This window comes from Nicotiana tabacum, chromosome 2 (assembly GCF_000715075.1).
Source record: "Nicotiana tabacum cultivar K326 chromosome 2, ASM71507v2, whole genome shotgun sequence".
Lineage (NCBI taxonomy): Eukaryota > Viridiplantae > Streptophyta > Magnoliopsida > Solanales > Solanaceae > Nicotiana > Nicotiana tabacum.
Genome location: NC_134081.1, coordinates 114,714,655 through 114,732,419, shown reverse-complemented (window position 1 = coordinate 114,732,419; position 17,765 = coordinate 114,714,655). Strand labels below are relative to the sequence as shown.

Here is a 17,765-nt window from a genome sequence, read left to right as displayed (position 1 = left end):
ACATAAATGCAGGATGTTGGGCTGTTCGTTCGTCATAACATTTTCGGGGTTGTTGACACTACTACGGTGGTCGTTTTGTATATGAAGAAATTGGGGTGTGTTGGACTGTTTTGTAGTATTGTGTGGTGTACATAAGGTTGGAAAAATAATGTATATATGGTGTTATTGTTATTTTTGGTATTGTTGGTGTTATCTTGAATTTGGAGGAAGTAAGGATTATAGGGGAGATGTTATCCGTTTTAATACAAAATAAGCATGTCATTCGTTGTGGGATAGTTATACGTTTCATAACTTAATGATAGTATTATTATCTTTGTTGTAGATTAAGGTGAGAAGAGGCGAGTTCAACTTGGTGATTGAAAAGAGAGTGATAAGGTATGTTAAGGCTAAGCCTTCCTTCATTTTGACATGATCTCGTAGCTACATGTGTTAGTAATGAGACATAAAGAGAAGTTCGTATTCATGAATTTATTCACATTATTCTAGTCTCATAAGTTACAATATTATTCCTTATCGAGACTCTATATTCAATTTAGTATTGTCTTCTTCCAGTCAAGAGAGCAACAAGCCTATATACAGTATTACAGTATTTTCATTACCATCGAGCTATAATCGATGGGCAGGCCCCTATTGGGCAACTTCTGATTAGATGGAAAGTTATATACCCAGCCTACTGTGGCTGAGCGCCTATGAGCGAGCCCAGCATGGTCGAGATACATAGCCTAGTATGGCCGAGAGCCTATGAGCGAGCCTACTACGGCAGAGCAGTTATATATACCGAGCCTTATAAGGCCGGACAATTATTTTACTTACTATATTGAAGGAGTTGAGTCAGTATCAACAGGTAAGTATATCTCCAGATCATCTTTGACTCCCAATTACTTTCAGTTATTATATTATCAGTCCAGTTTCAACTTTCAGTTATGTTATTGCCCTATATATTCGGTACATTATTTTGTACTGACGTCCCTTTTCTGGGGACGCTGCATTTCATGCATGCAGGTTCAGATAGACAGACGGGTATACCTCCTCAGTAGGTGTTTCCAGAGTTCAGCCTGATCGGTAAGCTCCACATCCTTCGGAGTTATCGGGTCTAGGTTTTTGTGTACATCTTCTGCATATATGTATATATATTATGGGTAGGTCGGGCCCCTGTTCCGATCATAATATATCTATCAGTAGAGGCTTGTAGACATATCCTATCAGTTAGTGCACTATGTTGAGCTTGTAGGCCTGGTATGTATATTTTGGTGGTTTGTCAGTTGTAGTAGTTATGACGGCCTTGTCGGCCCAACTTTATATTGATGATTAGTCAGCGCTAGTTTCCATTCAGTTTTATATTTTGCTTCACAAATTATCTTGCAAGGTGGCCCCATGGCCAAATTATGACATTATATGTTTAGAGCCCCTTAGTCGCAATTTGGTACACTAAGTTAGTTGAGGCACCGGGTGCCAGTCTTGCTCCCAGGTCGGGACGTGGCAGTTTCACTCGCGAAGATCTTTTTGGGAGTCTACAAGCTGTTTGTAGTAGGATCTTGTTTATAGATGTGTTGTGCACCACATTATATAAGCAGGGAGCTACAGGGCATTTAGGAGTTGGTTACCCTTCTTTCAAATCTAAATCGTGCTGTAGAACTGAGTTATAGGAAATTTGAGTTAAACATACGTGTTCGTGTTTTCATACACAGATGACGGTGACTAGGAAGACTACGGCTAGCCAGAGGGGAGATACAACAACATGTGAGGGGACCAGCAGGGTACCCCCAGTATTGGGTCCCAGTCTGAGGCCCAAGGCGAGACCCCTACTCAGCGATTACCGTCTCCTCCACCACCTGAGGAGATTCCTAGGGATACCGTACATCCAGTTCCCCCTCCACTTCCACCAGAACAGGACTTGAGGAGTGCGGTGCATTTGTTGACACAATTGGTAGCTACCCAGCAACAAGCTAGGGCATCAGCTAGTGCAGGATCTTCTGAGGGGTCTGGGAGTTCAAGGGTCCGAGAGTTTATTGCTTTGAGTCCCCCAGAGTTTACGGGGTCAGATCAGAGGGAGGACCCGCAGGATTTCATAGATAAGCTTCACAGGATCTTTAGGGTTATGCATGCCACAGAGAAAGAAGCAGTTGAGCTAGCAACTTTTTGACTCCGAGATATAGCCATCCTTTGGTACGAGGGATGGGAGAGGTCCAGGGCACGTGATGCACCTCCAGCTAGTTGGGAGAATTTTTCAGATGCTTTCCTTGACCAGTACTTACCGCAGGAGATCCGACAGGCTTGGGTCGATCAGTTTCTATCCCTTAAGCAGGGAAATATGAGTGTTCGAGAGTATAGTCTCCGTTTTGACTCATTAGCCAGATATGCACCATCCATAGTTGCTACTATGCGTGACAGGATCCACAGGTTTATAGCAGGGTTAGCCCCAGAGTTGACCGAGGCATGTGCCACCGCTGCATTGCATGATAATATGGATATCTCTCGGATTTAGGCATTCGCTAAGAATATAGAAAAGGGTAGGCGTCGACAGCAGGGTACAGAGAGGACTGAGCAAGGGTAGCATAAGAGGATGCGATTTCCTAGGTCTCAGGAGCAGTCTCAGGGTAGTTATAGGCCCCAGTACTTCGGACGGCCACCTAGGCCTCCACCACCTCAGTTACAGGGTTACAGGTATGACCGCTATACTCAGTCAGAACTAGGTGAGAGCTCACGGGCGTCAGTTTTGCAATGACAACGAGGTTCAAGGCAGACATGGTCATTTCCACCGCGGTGTGACATCTGTGGTAGAGGACACTTGGGCCAATGCCGAGAAGGTTATGATGCTTGTTATACATGTGGGCGTCCGGGGCATATGATGCGAGATTGCCCAAATAGAGATTCTGGGGGTATGGCACAACCAACAAGTTCAGCGACAGGATCATCTATGTCTGTGCATACTTCTGGGTGAGAGTCTCAATCTTCGGCTGGTGGAGGTCGAGGCAGAGGTAGATGTTCCAGTTCAGGTGTTAATCAGAACCGTATTTATGCTTTAGCGAGTTGACAAGACCAAGAGTCTTCACCAGATGTTGTGACAGGTATATTGACCATTTGCTCTCACGATGATTATGCCTTGATAGACCCAGGATCTACTTTATCATATATTAGCCCATTTATCACGGGGAAATTTGGTATAGTTCCTGAAATACTAAGTGATCCTTTTGCGGTATCTACACCGGTCGGAGAATCGATTATTGCTAGACGGGTTTACCAAGGTTGTACGGTGACAGTTTGTAGTCATCAGACCTCAGCCGACCTAGTTGAGTTAGAGATGATGGATTTTGATGCTATCATGGGCATGGACTGGTTGTCAGCTTGCTATGCTACAGCTGATTGCTGAGCAAAGTCAGCCAGATTTCATTTTCCAGGTGAGGCAGTCCTTGAATGGGTAGGTAATACAGAGGTACCCAGAGGTAGGTTTATTTCCTATATGAAGGCGAGGAAAATGATTGCAAAAGGGTGCATTTATCATATTGTGCGAGTTAGAGATGCAGATGCTTAGATATCTACACTTCCATCTATTCCCGTAGTCAATGAGTATGTAGATGTATTTCCAGATGAGCTTCCAGGTATTCCTCCAGAGCAAGAGATTGATTCTAGCATCGATTTGCTTCCAAGAACTCAACCAATATCCATCCCTCCGTATAGAATGGCACCTACCAAATTAAATGAGTTGAAGGAGTAGTTAAAAGATTTGCTGGAGAAAGGTTTCATCAGGCCCAGTACCTCACCTTGGGGTGCACCGGTACTCTTTGTGTGGAAGAAAGACGGCTCGTTGAGGATGTGTATCGATTATAGGCAGCTGAACAAGGTAACTATTAAGAATAAGTATCCACTTACAAGGATTGATGACTTGTTTGGTCAGTTGCAGGGGGCTAGATTCTTTTCAAAGATAGATTTGAGATCGGGATACCACCAGGTCAGAGTTCGCGAGAAAGATATTCCGAAGACAGCCTTCAGGACTGATATGGCCACTTCGAGTTCCTTGTTATGTCCTTCGGGTTGACGAATGCACCCGCCGTATTTATGGACTTGATGAATAGCCTATTCCGGCCATTTTTAGATCTGTTCGTGATAGTATTTATTGATGATATTCTGGTCTAGTCAAGTTCAGAGGATGAGCATATGGACCACTTACGAGCGGTACTCCATACCCTTCGTGATCGTAAGTTGTATTCTAAGTTTTCTAAATGTGAGTTCTGGTTGAAGTATGTAGCATTCTTGGGGCATATTGTATCCGATGAAGGTATAAAGGTAGACACTCAAAAGATTGAGGCCGTGAAATCTTGGACTAGACCTACCACTCCGACAGAGGTTCGTAGCTTTCTAGGCTTAGCAGGATACTACCAGAGGTTTATAGAGGGTTTTTCTTCCCTTTCGGCACCATTGACGAAGTTGACGCAGAAATCAACTAAGTTTCAGTGGACGGAGGCTTGCGAGCGGAGTTTCCAAGAGCTTAAGAACAGGTTGACCTCAGCGCCAGTTCTAACACTTCTAGAGGGTCCAGAGGGTTATGTCGTGTATTGTGATGCCTCAGGTGTTGGGTTAGGATGTGTCCTGATGCAACATGGGAAGGTAATTGCTTATGCTTCAAGGAAATTAAGGAAGCACGAGAAGAATTATCCAACCCACGATCTCGAGTTAGCTGTGGTTGTCCATGCACTTAAGATATGGCGGCATTATTTATATGGTGTTCATGTTGATGTATTTACCGATCATAAAAGTCTGCAATATATATTCAAGCAAAAAGAGTTGAATTTGCGATAGAGGCGATGTCTTGAGTTATTGAAAGATTATGATGTTAATATTCTCTACCATTCAGGGAAAGCTAATGTTGTAGCAGACGCCTTAAGTCACCGATCTATGGGTAGCTTAGCACATGTAAAGGCCGAGAAAGGACAATTAACTAGAGAGATTCATCAATTGGCTTGTTTGGGGGTTCGGTTAGTAGATTCTGACGATGGTAGAGTTGTACTCCAAAACTCTGCAAAATCATCTCTCATAGCTGAAGTCAAGGAAAGGCAGTACAATGACCCAGAGTTGGTCGAGTTGAGAGAGCGAGTTCCGCAATAGAAGAATCCATTGTTAGAGCTCAAGGGAGATGTGATTCTCAGATATAGGGGTCGTTTGTGTGTACCAGATGTAGTAGGGCTACGAGACAGGATTATGTCAGAGGCACATTATTCGTGGTACTCCATTTATCCTGGGTTGACAAAGATGTATCATGAAATTAACGATGTGTACTGGTGGAACAATATGAAGAAGAACATTGCTGAGTTTGTCGCCCAGTGTCCTAGTTACCAGCAGGTGAAAATAGAGCATCAGAAGCCCGGAGGGCTAATGCAGACTATAGAGATCCCGACATGGAAATGGGAGGCGATAAACATAGACTTTGTTACGGGTTTACCTCGTTCTCATCGTAAGTTCGATTCTATATGGGTGATAGTCGATAGGCTCACTAAATCAGCTCATTTTCTACCGGTCAGATCTACATATATAGTAGAAGATTATGCAAAGTTATATATTAAGGAGATAGTACGGCTACACGGAGTACCAGTATCTATTATATCAGACCGTGGGGCTCAATTTACAGAACATTTTTGGAGGTCATTTCAGAAAGGTCCAGGGACTTAGGTGAATCTCAGCACAACTTTTCATTCACAGACTGATGGACAAGTCGAGCGCACAATTTAGACGCTCGAGGATATGTTACGAGCATGTGTGTTGGATTTTAAAAGAAGTTGGGATGAACATCTACCTTTTATCGAGTTTGCATATAATAACAGTTACCACTCCAGTATCCGGATGGCTCCGTACGAGGATTTGTATGGGCGTAAGTGCAGATCTCATATAGGATGGTTTGATGTTGGATAATCTGGGTTACATGGGCCAGACCTAGTTCAGCAGGCCGTAGAGAAAGTAAAGCTTATCCGGGAGCGACTGTTGACAGCTCAGAATCGCTAGAAGTCATATTCTGACGTGCGGCGACGAGACTTAGAGTTTGAGGTTAAGACTGGGTATTCTTAAAGGTATCCCCTATGAAGGGCGTGATGAGTTTTGGCAAGAAAGGCAAGCTTAGCCCACGGTATATTAGGCCTTACAGGATTATTCGGAGAGTGGGCCAAGTAGCTTATGAGTTAGAAATGCCCTCAGAATTGGAGTCAGTCCATCTGATTTTTCACGTATCTATGCTACGAAAGTGCATTGGCGATCCTACCAGAGTGGTGTCCACATATGATGTACAAATTATGGAGGACTTGTCATACAAGGAAATTCCAGTTGCCATCTTTGACCGACAAATTCACAAGCTACGAAATAAGGAGGTAGCCTCCGTGAAGTGAAGGTTTTATGGAGAAGCAATAATGTGGAAGAGATGACATGGGAAACGGAGGAAGAAATGAAGTATAAATACCCCCACCCATTTCAAACTGAAGATATGGCTCGAGATAGGATGCTACAGCACAACTCTATTCAGGCTAGTAGGTCATTAGGTAAGCTCTTATTTTCTGACTTTCAGTATTTATGATTTACGACTCTTTGAGGCAAAGTGTTGTTATTTATAGACATTGGCCATGTGTGGCATGCATAGTATGTTTTCTGGTTGCATGCAAGTTGGCTATAGTCTAGTGTACGGAGGAAACTCTGGCAAAATTTTTCCAAAGTCTCTAAAAGTAAACATTCGAGGACGAATGTTCCCAAGGGGGGAATGATGTTACACCCTATATTTTTTTGTACGTAAAACTGCGTCGTGAGCAAACTAATATAGGACCCAAAAATGAGATCATCTTTGAAAATATATAAAGCAAGTTAATCATGTTACCTCGGAAGTTACAAATATTGAATCTCATGAACAACAAGTACAAAGAGGGTTGGAAGGTTTAGAAGCTAAAGGAATTGAAGAAAATAATATTTTGTCGAAAGCCGACAAATTGGGAATGTTATAGCATGTACTTTTGGGATGAGACCAGGGTGTTTTACTTGATAAGGAGGTTATGTTACGAGTTATGTTATTCGTATGATAGTCGTGTGTTATGTTTTGAAGTCAAGCGAGTAGTGGAACAAAAGTCGATGAAAGTCATCACAAGTTACGTTCATAAGTTTTACTGAAACTTTGGGTCAAATTTAACTGCAATTTTCTCCCAATATACTTAGAGTTATGGGGTGTTCCACCCATCAAATTAAATATCTATGAGTCTACTTTCCAACGCATTAAACCATTTGTCAATACGATATTTGACTAGAGATATGGGCATTTTTGCGAGACTGCGCAGACTGTCACCTACTTGCTTAAACGAGAATCTAAAGCTGGGCCAGTTCGGGTCACTCAAAGAGGCCTTTTTAAAGTCCTATCCCCTTCATATATTAGGATGATAATAGGGCATAATAACCAGACTTAATCTCTGCAAAACTCCTCCCAAAAATTTCCCACAAAATTAATTTTCTCTCCCTTTCAAGTTCTAATTGGAGAAAAAGCCTAGAGTTTGAAGAACCAAGATAGGAGCTGAGTTATCCCACAAATAAGGTAAGTTTATTGCTCTCTTTTATCCATTCTTTACAGTTGTAGATGCATGGTAAGTTGTTCTATATTTGTAAGAACTCACGGGACGGTGATCGGAAGCCGTGAGTTCGAGTTATTCACTTGTAACAGACTGTTTTATGGATTGTTTTGTGGACTGTTTGGTGTTGCTGTTGGGCTGCGTAATTTACTACTGTTTTGTGGAGTTTTGGAGGAGGAAGGGTATGGAGAAACACCACATAAATGCAGGATGTTGGGCTGTTCGTTCGTCGTAACATTTTCGGGGTTGTTGACACTACTACGGTGGTCGTTTTGTGTATGAAGAGATTGGGGTGTGTTGGACTGTTTTGTAGTATTGTGTGGTGTACATAAGGTTGGAAAATAATGTATATATGTTGTTATTGTTATTTTTGGTATTGTTGGTGTTATCTTGAATTTGGAGGAAGTAAGGATTATAGGGGAAATGCTGTCCGTTTTAATACAAAATAAGCATGTCGTTCGTTGTGCGATAGTTATACGTTTCATAACTTAATGATAGTATTATTATCGTTGTTGTAGATTAAGGTGAGAAGAGGCGAGTTCAACTTGGTGATTGAAAAGAGCGTGATAAGGTATGTTAAGGCTAAGCCTTCCTTCATTTTGGCATGATCTCGTAGCTACATATGTTAGTAATGAGATATAAAGAGAAGTTCGTATTCATGAATTTATTCACATTATTCTAGTCTCATAAGTTACAATATTATTCCTTATCGAGACTCTATATTCAATTTAGTATTGTCTTCTTCCAGTCAAGAGAGCAGCAAGCCTATATATACAGTATTACAGTATTTTCATTTCCATCGAGCTATAATCGATGGGCAGGCCCCTATTGGGCAACCTCTGATCAGATGGAAAGTTATATACCGAGCCTACTGTGGCCGAGTGCCTATGAGCGAGCCCAGCATGGTCGAGATACATAGCCTAGTATGGCCGAGAGCCTATGAGCGAGCCTACTACGGCAGAGCAGTTATATATACCGAGCCTTATAAGGCCGGACAATTATTTTACTTACTATATTGAAGGAGTTGAGTCAGTATCAACAAGTAAGTATATCTCCAATCATCTTTGACTCCCAATTACTTTCAGTTATTATATTATCAGTCCAGTTTCAACTTTCAGTTATGTTATTGCCTTATATATTCGGTACATTATTTTGTACTGACGTCCCTTTTCTGGGGACGCTGCATTTCATGCATGCAGGTTCAGATAGACAGACGGGTATACCTCCTCAGTAGGTGTTTCCAGAGTTCAGCCTGATCGGTAAGCTCCACATTCTTCGAAGTTATCGGGTCTAGGTTTTCGTGTACATCTTCTGTATATATGTATATATATTATGGGTAGGTCGGGCCCCTGTTCCGATCACAATATATCTATCAGTAGAGGCTTGGAGACATATCCTGTCAGTTAGTGCACTATGTTGGGCTTGTAGGCCTGGTATGTATATTTTGGTGGTTTGTCAGTTGTAGTAGTTATGACGGCCTTGTCGGCCCAACTTTATATTGATGTTTAGTCAGTACTAGTTTCCATTCAGTTTTATATTTTGCTTCGCAAATTATCTTGCTAGGTGGCCCCATGGCCAAATTATGATATTATATGTTCAGAGTCCCTTAGTCGCAATTTGGTATACTAGGTTAGTTGAGGCACCGGGTGCCAGTCTTGCTCCCAGGTCGGGGCGTGACAGTTTCACTCGCGAAGATCGTTTAAAGTATCAGTTTAGTTTCGTCAAGGTAAGTATCTTGCCTAACCTTGAGTAGGGGAATTACCCCTTAGGCATTGAGTCTTATGTGAAAATTGTATGATTGAAAGCCGTGTACGCAAGGTGACGAGTACGTACTTGGTTTATATGTGCAAATTATATCGGTTAAAATTTGTAGACACCGTTAAGTATTAAATTGGAAATTGTTGGTACTTATTAAATCCTTTATTGTCGTGCTTCATTCCTTGTTTGCCGAATTTGCTCTTATATGATAATTTGGTGTGATTGTCACTTGACTTTTATGTGGATTCTGTGTTCTGTTGAGTTGTCATTTAGTGGAATTTAAGGATTTTTCATCTGCAAATAATTAATTAATTAAATTTGTAAAGATGTATTAATTTAATTACCAAGAATATGGATTAAAGAAGGCGTTGTTCTTGCTGAGTTACTTTTCCATCCTTATTGTTGTTTTTGAGATTTTATATACATTGTGTTGAGCCGTGGGCTCTTTGTTGTGAAATTTATTAATTTCGTTGTACCTTTGGAAAGGTTGTGGCCTATGAGCAATTTGTAATTACGAGTTGATTATGTTGTATTGTTGTGATAATATTCTGTGTGAATTATTGTGTGATTTGGGTTACTATTATGTGGCGTATAAGAGTGGCATCTCACTGTTGATATTATGCGGGCATAAGGGTAGTATTTCACTGTTATATGTGTTGGGATATTGTCTGGGCGGAGTGATAAGGGAGGCTGTTAAACAGAGCGATAAGGAAGGCTATTATAAGAGCGATAAGGGTGGCTATTGATATTGTAAGGACGGAGTGATAAGGGAGGCTATTACAAGAGTGATAAGGGTGGCTATTGTCGGGGATAATATGTGATGATGTGGGGTTATTGTACTGGTGATTTTCACGTGATGCTGTGATTTTTCTTATGTTTATTTTTATATCTTGTGCAACTTGTCTTGTTGTTTCAGTAAACTTGATAATAGTCTGATCTATGTTGAAATTGTGAGCCTGTGGCTATTATATTATTGGCACGTGAACTGTCCATGCAGATGTGATATGAAATGTGGGCACGAGTTGCCAGAAAAATATAATAATTATGTTATTGGCACGTGAACTGTCCGTGCAGATGTGATATAAAATGTGGGCACGAGGTGTCGGGAAAATATAATAATTTTATTATTGTCACGCGAGTGTCCGTACGGTTTTGATAGAAATATGGGCACGAGATGCCGTGGAAATATGAAAGTGGGTTGAGACACATGTTACGAAAATATGAAAGTGGGCTGAGACCCGTGTTTTATGATTATGAAATGAGGTGTCACAGAATGACTTTTATTTGAAAGAATTATATTCGAAAGATTTTGTTTGAAAGAAGTATATTCGAAAGATGATTATTTGAAAGAAGTATATTCGAAAGATGGTTATTTGAAAGAATTATATTCGAAAGATATTTATTGGAAAGAAGTATATTCGAAAGATATTTATTTGAAATAATTATATGTGACAGGTTTATATTTGAAGGACATGATTAATTAGTTGTACTTGTATTCCTTATTTGTTTGAGCAATAATTATGGTGTTCTTGTTGCCTTGCTGTTTATATCACTGGTTGATTTTTGTTGATATCATTGCTAGTTGATTTCCAGTACTATTGTATACTGCTATATTGCACAGGTTATTTGACTAGTGAGTGTCTTGACTATACCTCGTCACTACTTCACCGAGATTAGTCTTGATACTTACTGGGTACCGACTGTGATGTACTCATACTACACTTCTGCATATTTTTGTGGAGAGCCAGGTATTGGAGATATCAGATTTGGACAGAGATTAGAGTGTGATCGCAAGGATTCAAGGTAGGGCTGCTTGGTCGTCGCAGTCCCTTTGAGTCTTTCCATTTTATTGTAATGTCAACTCTTATTCGAACGATATTGTATATTCGATCCTTGAGATCACTGCATATATTCAGTTAGAGTTCGTGACTCAATATTATCAGTCTTGGGAGGTTGTTATAATTGTTTTCACTATTGGTTTCGATACTTGTATTAAATTATATGTTTCAAAAAAAAATGGCTCGAAGTGTAATTGTAATCGGCTTACCTAGTTTTAGAGACTAAATGTTATCACGACGCATGTGGTAAAATTTTAGATCGTGACAAATTTTCTCTTAACAATTTGAAACCATCATCATCATTAAGTATTAATAGTACTTGAGTATATTGCTCAAATTCTTCAAAAATAATATCATATTCGTGTCGGATTCTCTAAAATACATTACTTTTTGAAGCATCCGACCCTCAACCCGTGGAATTTCTGAAGAGTGCGAACAAACATAGTTACTCAGTAACGTACATATACGAGCAAGATTGTCATAATCTAGGAGCACTAAATTTGAGTAATCCAAAACCAAGAACCACATAAGAGTGACAAATATGCAATTTCCGACCCAAAATTAAAGAGCCGAAGCACAGAAACTGACACACTATAGCTGAGAAGTAAAAACCGCTGAACGGTCATTTACATGCTTTTCAACTAAGTCTCATTAATTGCTTCACTCCAAACTTTAATTTGCTGGACTCTTCACTGCTAAAGAGTAAAAATATTATCTACCGATATTTATTTTAGTGTCATTAATGATCTCAACAACCTTTCCACATACCCTCTTTCCCACACATTCACTTATATAAAAATCACCAAATTTTCACTCAAATTAATCTATAACACAAATTAAAAAATGGCTTACAATTTCATCAGTATTATTTTGGGTCAATTCTTCTTACTAATGACTACAATTTTGGCAAGCAAAGTTCCAGCAATTATAGTGTTTGGTGATTCCTCTGTTGATTCAGGCAATAACAACCAAATTTCCACTGTTTTAAAGAGCAATTTCGAGCCGTACGGCCGTGATTTTTACGATAAAAAACCAACTGGGAGGTTTTGCAATGGGCGAATTCCGCCGGATTTTATATCTGAGGCTTTTGGATTGAGGCCATTTGTTCCAGCTTATTTGGATCCGGCATTTAATATATCTGATTTTGCAATGGGAGTTTGCTTTGCTTCTGCTGGTACTGGTTATGATAATGCCACTTCTGATGTGCTTGTAAGCTTTCATTTTTACCCTTTATATGCTTTTTTTTTAATTTATGATCAAAATTTACTCGTAATTTAAAGAGGAGTCCTGTAACAACCGTAAAGTCAGTAGAAACAACCACTAATGTTTATATTATGGTAGACATCTACATCATACCTCTTGGGGTGCGGCATTTCCCAGACTATGTATGAATATGAGATGCTTTGTGTATGTCTTTTTTAAAATTTACTCGCATTCGATATTCATACCAAATCAATAATTGCAAACAAATGGCTTTTATGTACTCATTTATCACTTAACAGATAGGAGTAGGTATTTTAACTTAATTTATAATTACTATTATAGTTATATTACTTTATTTGATATAAATAACCAATGCGGATAAATAGGAATTCTATATTGGGATCAACTTGTTTTCTAGACTGATACTGTTTTAGGCATTGACCGTCAGGTGGGATTGTAACAATGTACTGTAGTAATGTTTATTCAAAGCGTAAAACGTGCTGCCTTTTGTTATATATGGAAATGGAAGGACAAATAGAGCCCATAATATAATTAAGCTTTTCACTTCTTTCTTTCTTATTTATTTATTGATAGAAATATGCATATGTTTAGCCGCTCCTAAATTAATACCCGACAGTATATATATTTTTTGTATATATGTATATTATATACATAGAATATACATATTTTTTTTTTTTTTTGATTAAAAAATGACAGATCGGTGTACGAAGCATTCCGAGTTCACGCAGGATTCAGGAAGGCCTGCACCCCAAGGGGTGTAGTGTAGATAGTCTACCCTAATGCAATCATTAGTGATTGATTCCACGCCTCGAACCATTTTATATAAGTTTTAACTAGCGATTGCAATTAGTTTCGACCGACCAATCAATTGTTTAGTTTTATCCTCTCTTTTTTTGATTGAGTATATCATGAAATAGTTCTAGTGTTTTCTAGATCATTTTATGTTAGATATATACTATTTGCTAAAATTCATTATGTAAGCGCGCTTGGTTTACTAAAATTGAATACACTAGGTTGAATGTTAAGTAGTTGGGTAATAATTAAAAACTTTCAAGGAAAAGAAGTTTCAGAGATTTTGAAACTCAAATTCATTAATCTGTTGATAGTTAATAAAAATTACCTAAAATTGCTTGCGACTCTTCCAAAAGGAAATCACGCCTCCTCACATTTTGATTTATGGGTGGTCATTCAATTTTGTGTTCATTATCTAAAAGTTATTATTTTTTTTTAATTACGTAAAATTCATTCAACTTTGTGTTCATTACCCAAAAGTCACTTTTTTTTTGTTACACAAAAATTATTTTACTATGCTCTAGTTATCACAATAATCACTTTGACCAGATTTTACAAACCTTTCACCTGAAAAGTCTATTATGCCCTTGACATTATAAATCCTCTCATTTATGTAACACCTTCTATATTATATACTATATACTATAATTTTACCCCTGTATTTTACTTATAATTAAAATAAATTAATACTATTTTATTTATTATTTTATAATATATTCATACACTTAATGTTTTCTTAAAATTAATTTTCAATATATATAAGTAGCATTATTAAATTTCTCAGTAACATTACCGTGAACAAATCTCAAGTCCACGTTCTTAATCATGCTTAATGAAATATGTTTAATGAAAATTAAAAAATCAAAGCTCATTGATTTATCAGCCAAGCTATACCTATTAATTTAATAAATAAATTACCCACATTTAGCAAAATGACATATCATATTAATACATTCAAATAAATAATATTAATAGATAAAGCTTAAAAAACTTAATATTAAACACAAATATCTTTGAAACTTTTTTTAAAATTTTTTATTGGCTATAAAAAATTATCATTTGTTAAACAAATCTATTTTTATTATGTTAAATAAATATTGAAAAATAAATATATTTTTTATCATTTTTAAATTTTAAAATATATTCATGTTTGAATATGATTAAACAAATTGAGTGCCATGGGAAAATTAAATGTATTGATATATAAAACTAATAAATAAAATAATTTAAAGTTATTTTAATCATAAGTAAAATACCTTGGTAAAAATATATTATATAGTACTATATAATATAGAAGGTATTACATAAATGAGAAGATTAATGTCAAGGACATAATAGACTTTTCAAGTAAAAGTATTATAAAAACTGGCCATGGTGACTTTTGTGATAAATAGAGCAAAGTCAAATATTTTTTGTGTAACAAAAGAAAGAAAAATGACTTTTGGGTAATGAACACAAAATTGAATGATTTTTACGTAACAAAAAGAAAAAAAATGACTTTTGCATAATGAACACAGAATTGAATGATCACCCGTGAAATTTACTCCTGAGTGTATATATACGCTCCCCTATGTGCCTTCTACAAGAGATTACATGGTAAAACAAAAGACAATTTGATGTCAATTAAATGGTGATTTTCTTGGACATTTTGGTCTCTTGATTTGGTTTATTTAACATTCTAAGAGCCAACATGCATAAAGAACTTTCTTGTTTTAGCATTTATAGTTAGTATTAATTGCTTAAATGAAAATCAAGGCATTACACTGATAATATAAAATATTATTTACGTTGTTGTTATGTATATAAGTTAAATGTTACTATTAATTACAACTATTTTTCTTCCCAGGATGTGATACCTTTGTGGAAGGAAGTAGAGTACTACAAGGAATATCAGAAGAAACTAAGAGCATACGCAGGCAAAAAGAAAGCCAAATACATAATAGAAGAGGCATTATATTTAGTGAGCATAGGAACAAATGACTTTTTAGAAAATTACTACTCAATGCAAAGTAGACGTGCGTCTCAATACACAGAAGATCAATTTCAGACTTTCCTTCTCCGACTTGCACAGAATTTTGTAAAACAAATTTATCAAATGGGAGCTAGGAAAATTTCCTTAACTGGACTTCCTCCTATGGGATGTTTGCCTTTGGAAAGAGCAACAAATTATATAAGTGGAAATGGAGATGGATGCAATGAGAAATATAATAATGTGGCTAAGCATTTTAATGTGATGTTGGGTGGTTTAGTTCAGAAACTAAACAAAGAGCTTCCTGGGATTAGAGTGGTTTTTGCTGATGCTTATAATCTCTTGCTACAAATGATTAGAAAACCTTCTTCTTATGGTAAGTTTTCTTTTTTCCTATTTGGATCCTCTTTTCATTCTTTCCCTTCATTTTATTTCCTCTGAAAACATTTTTGGCCCTCTAAGAAAGGATAATTCGTATAGGATTTAAATTATATTCATTAGTATAAAATACGTTATTGATCTAATTTAACTTGTTGTCTATTTTGTTTTTTTAGGTTACTCCCTCCGTTCCAATTTTTTTGATGCATTTCAGATTTCAAGAGTCAAACGGATATTTTTACCTCGACTTTTTTATATAATTTTTAAATTATTAATTATTGTAATTTGTACTATTAGTACTTTTGATATTGTTTCTAAATATGTAAATTTTATTTGGAAAAAACTAAAGATTTTATGTCTGAATCAGCGGTCAAAATTGAAAAATTTAACTCTCTGAAATGCATCAAACGACAATGGAAGTGTAAGTTATTAATTAGGAGATGTGAGCAGCTCTAATAGTTGATAGGAGTACTATTGTTTATGCTTTTCCAATAATTCAAGTTGGCAAAATGAACTTCAAATAGAACAAAAGCTTCTTGTATTCAACGATGATAATGCACCTAAAATTAGCTTAGCCCCTTCAAAACTTATTTAAATCTCATAAAGTTTTGGTAAAAGTTCTTCTACAAATTAATTGTTTTTTTTCTCTATTTGTCAACTTAAAAGGTTCTAAAATAATTAATCTTCTCTATCTCCACTTCATGCAACCAACTTTTCTTCAATTTGTTGAAGAAAATCAATTTTTCAATATGCATTTATCCATTTATTTAGTTGTCTCCTGACCCGTGTACATTTTTGGAAAACAGGGTTTGAAGTGGCAGGTGTAGCATGTTGTGGCACAGGATTATTTGAAATGGGTTACTTGTGCGATAGTTTAAATCCATTGACATGCACAGATGCAAACAAGTACATATTTTGGGACGCTTTTCACGTGACCGACAAAACAAACCACATTATCTCTAATTTCTTGATGAAACATGTCTTTCGCCAATTTCAATAGTTGCAGTGTTGGATCATATCATGTGTTTTGTACATTTGATAGGAAATGCATTATAGCTTTACTTGTTTTTACTGGTTTATTTTGTTTCTGCTGTGTCAATTATCGAATAGTCTATCGAAAATCGTCTCTCTAACTTTATAAAGTATAGGTAAAATTTGCGTACACATTATTCTCTTTAATATGTTATTGTTATTGTGTCCTAGGTGAAAGAACGTGCTACGGAGAATTTGAAAAGAAAATATTTATTGTACTTTTTTATAGTCTCAAGGTCAAGGGTATATAACTATCGGACTAGCTAGACATGTATACTTTTCGAATTATGTAAGGGAGTTCGATGTCAAATCAGTGTTTTGAAAGATGATGGTGTGGTGCGAAAGTCTCAAGAGGCGTACGCCCAACAATTTGGGGCGTACGCCCGGACGTTTGAGGCGAGTTTTTTTAGTGAGATGTAAGTCCCAGAGATTTTTTAAAATTAAAACAAAATTTATTGAATAAGTCGTTCATATAATACCCAAATTTTTAAAATTCAGCTTGGTAATTACTCAAAAGTTTTAAAAAGGAACTGAAATGTATTAAATTTAAAAGTCAAGACCTTTTTTATTGATTGAAACCCCAATTCATGGTCTTTCCCAATTCTATATCTTGGCAGCTAGTCTGCTAATATCTCCCAAAAGCAACGAATATTCAATTTATTTTTTACAAATACAAAGAGAACGTCATTCTCCTTCATAGCAGCAAGTTCAAAATTCAAATTGAAGGTTAGTCATCCTTTTTGTTCCTCCATGTAGAAAACTTTATTCTTTTCGACTCAAGTTACTTGAGCTTCTAAGTAGCGTATAATAGATTGTTTTGACTAGTTTTTTGTGGAGATGATACCCTTGTCCTTGTAAATGAATGGGATGAAGCAGGTCTATATATATACTTTTCACATATTTATAGTTTTATTCATATTTTATGCAATTTTACCTGTTTATAAATATTTACTGTAATTATATTATTTTATAAAATATTAAAAATTAAATACCTATGGGACTTACGCCCCGTGTCTCGCTTATGCCTCGCTGAGACATATGTAAAACGCCTCGCCTTACGCTCACGCTTTTTAAAACACTGTGTCAAATCCACTTATTATGGAAATTTATTTACAATTATGTTAAGGTGACCAAATATTGTATACTTCTTCTATATTTTCAGAATACAGAAGTTGAATTCTATTGAAT

The 17,765-nt window shown here is 36.9% G+C and overlaps 1 protein-coding gene across 1 annotated transcript; it reads left to right on the top strand.

Annotated features, from left to right (window-relative positions):
- Positions 1-11,948: 11,948 nt before the first annotated feature.
- On the top strand, positions 11,949-16,616 carry LOC107788706 (GDSL esterase/lipase At2g04570-like). Its single transcript, XM_016610406.2, has 3 exons — positions 11,949-12,391; positions 15,045-15,543; positions 16,352-16,616. The coding sequence occupies exons 1-3, from the start codon at positions 12,026-12,028 to the stop codon at positions 16,543-16,545; spliced, it is 1,059 nt and encodes a 352-aa protein (XP_016465892.1). The 5' UTR covers positions 11,949-12,025; the 3' UTR covers positions 16,546-16,616.
- Positions 16,617-17,765: the final 1,149 nt, after the last annotated feature.

Coding starts and splice junctions, on each gene's coding strand:
- LOC107788706 (XM_016610406.2), top strand. CDS start 12,026: ATGGCTTACAATTTCATCAGTATTATTTTGGGTCAATTCTTCTTACTA. Junction 12,392..15,044: donor ATGCCACTTCTGATGTGCTT/GTAAGCTTTCAT, acceptor TTTTCTTCCCAG/GATGTGATACCTTTGTGGAA. Junction 15,544..16,351: donor TAGAAAACCTTCTTCTTATG/GTAAGTTTTCTT, acceptor TTTGGAAAACAG/GGTTTGAAGTGGCAGGTGTA.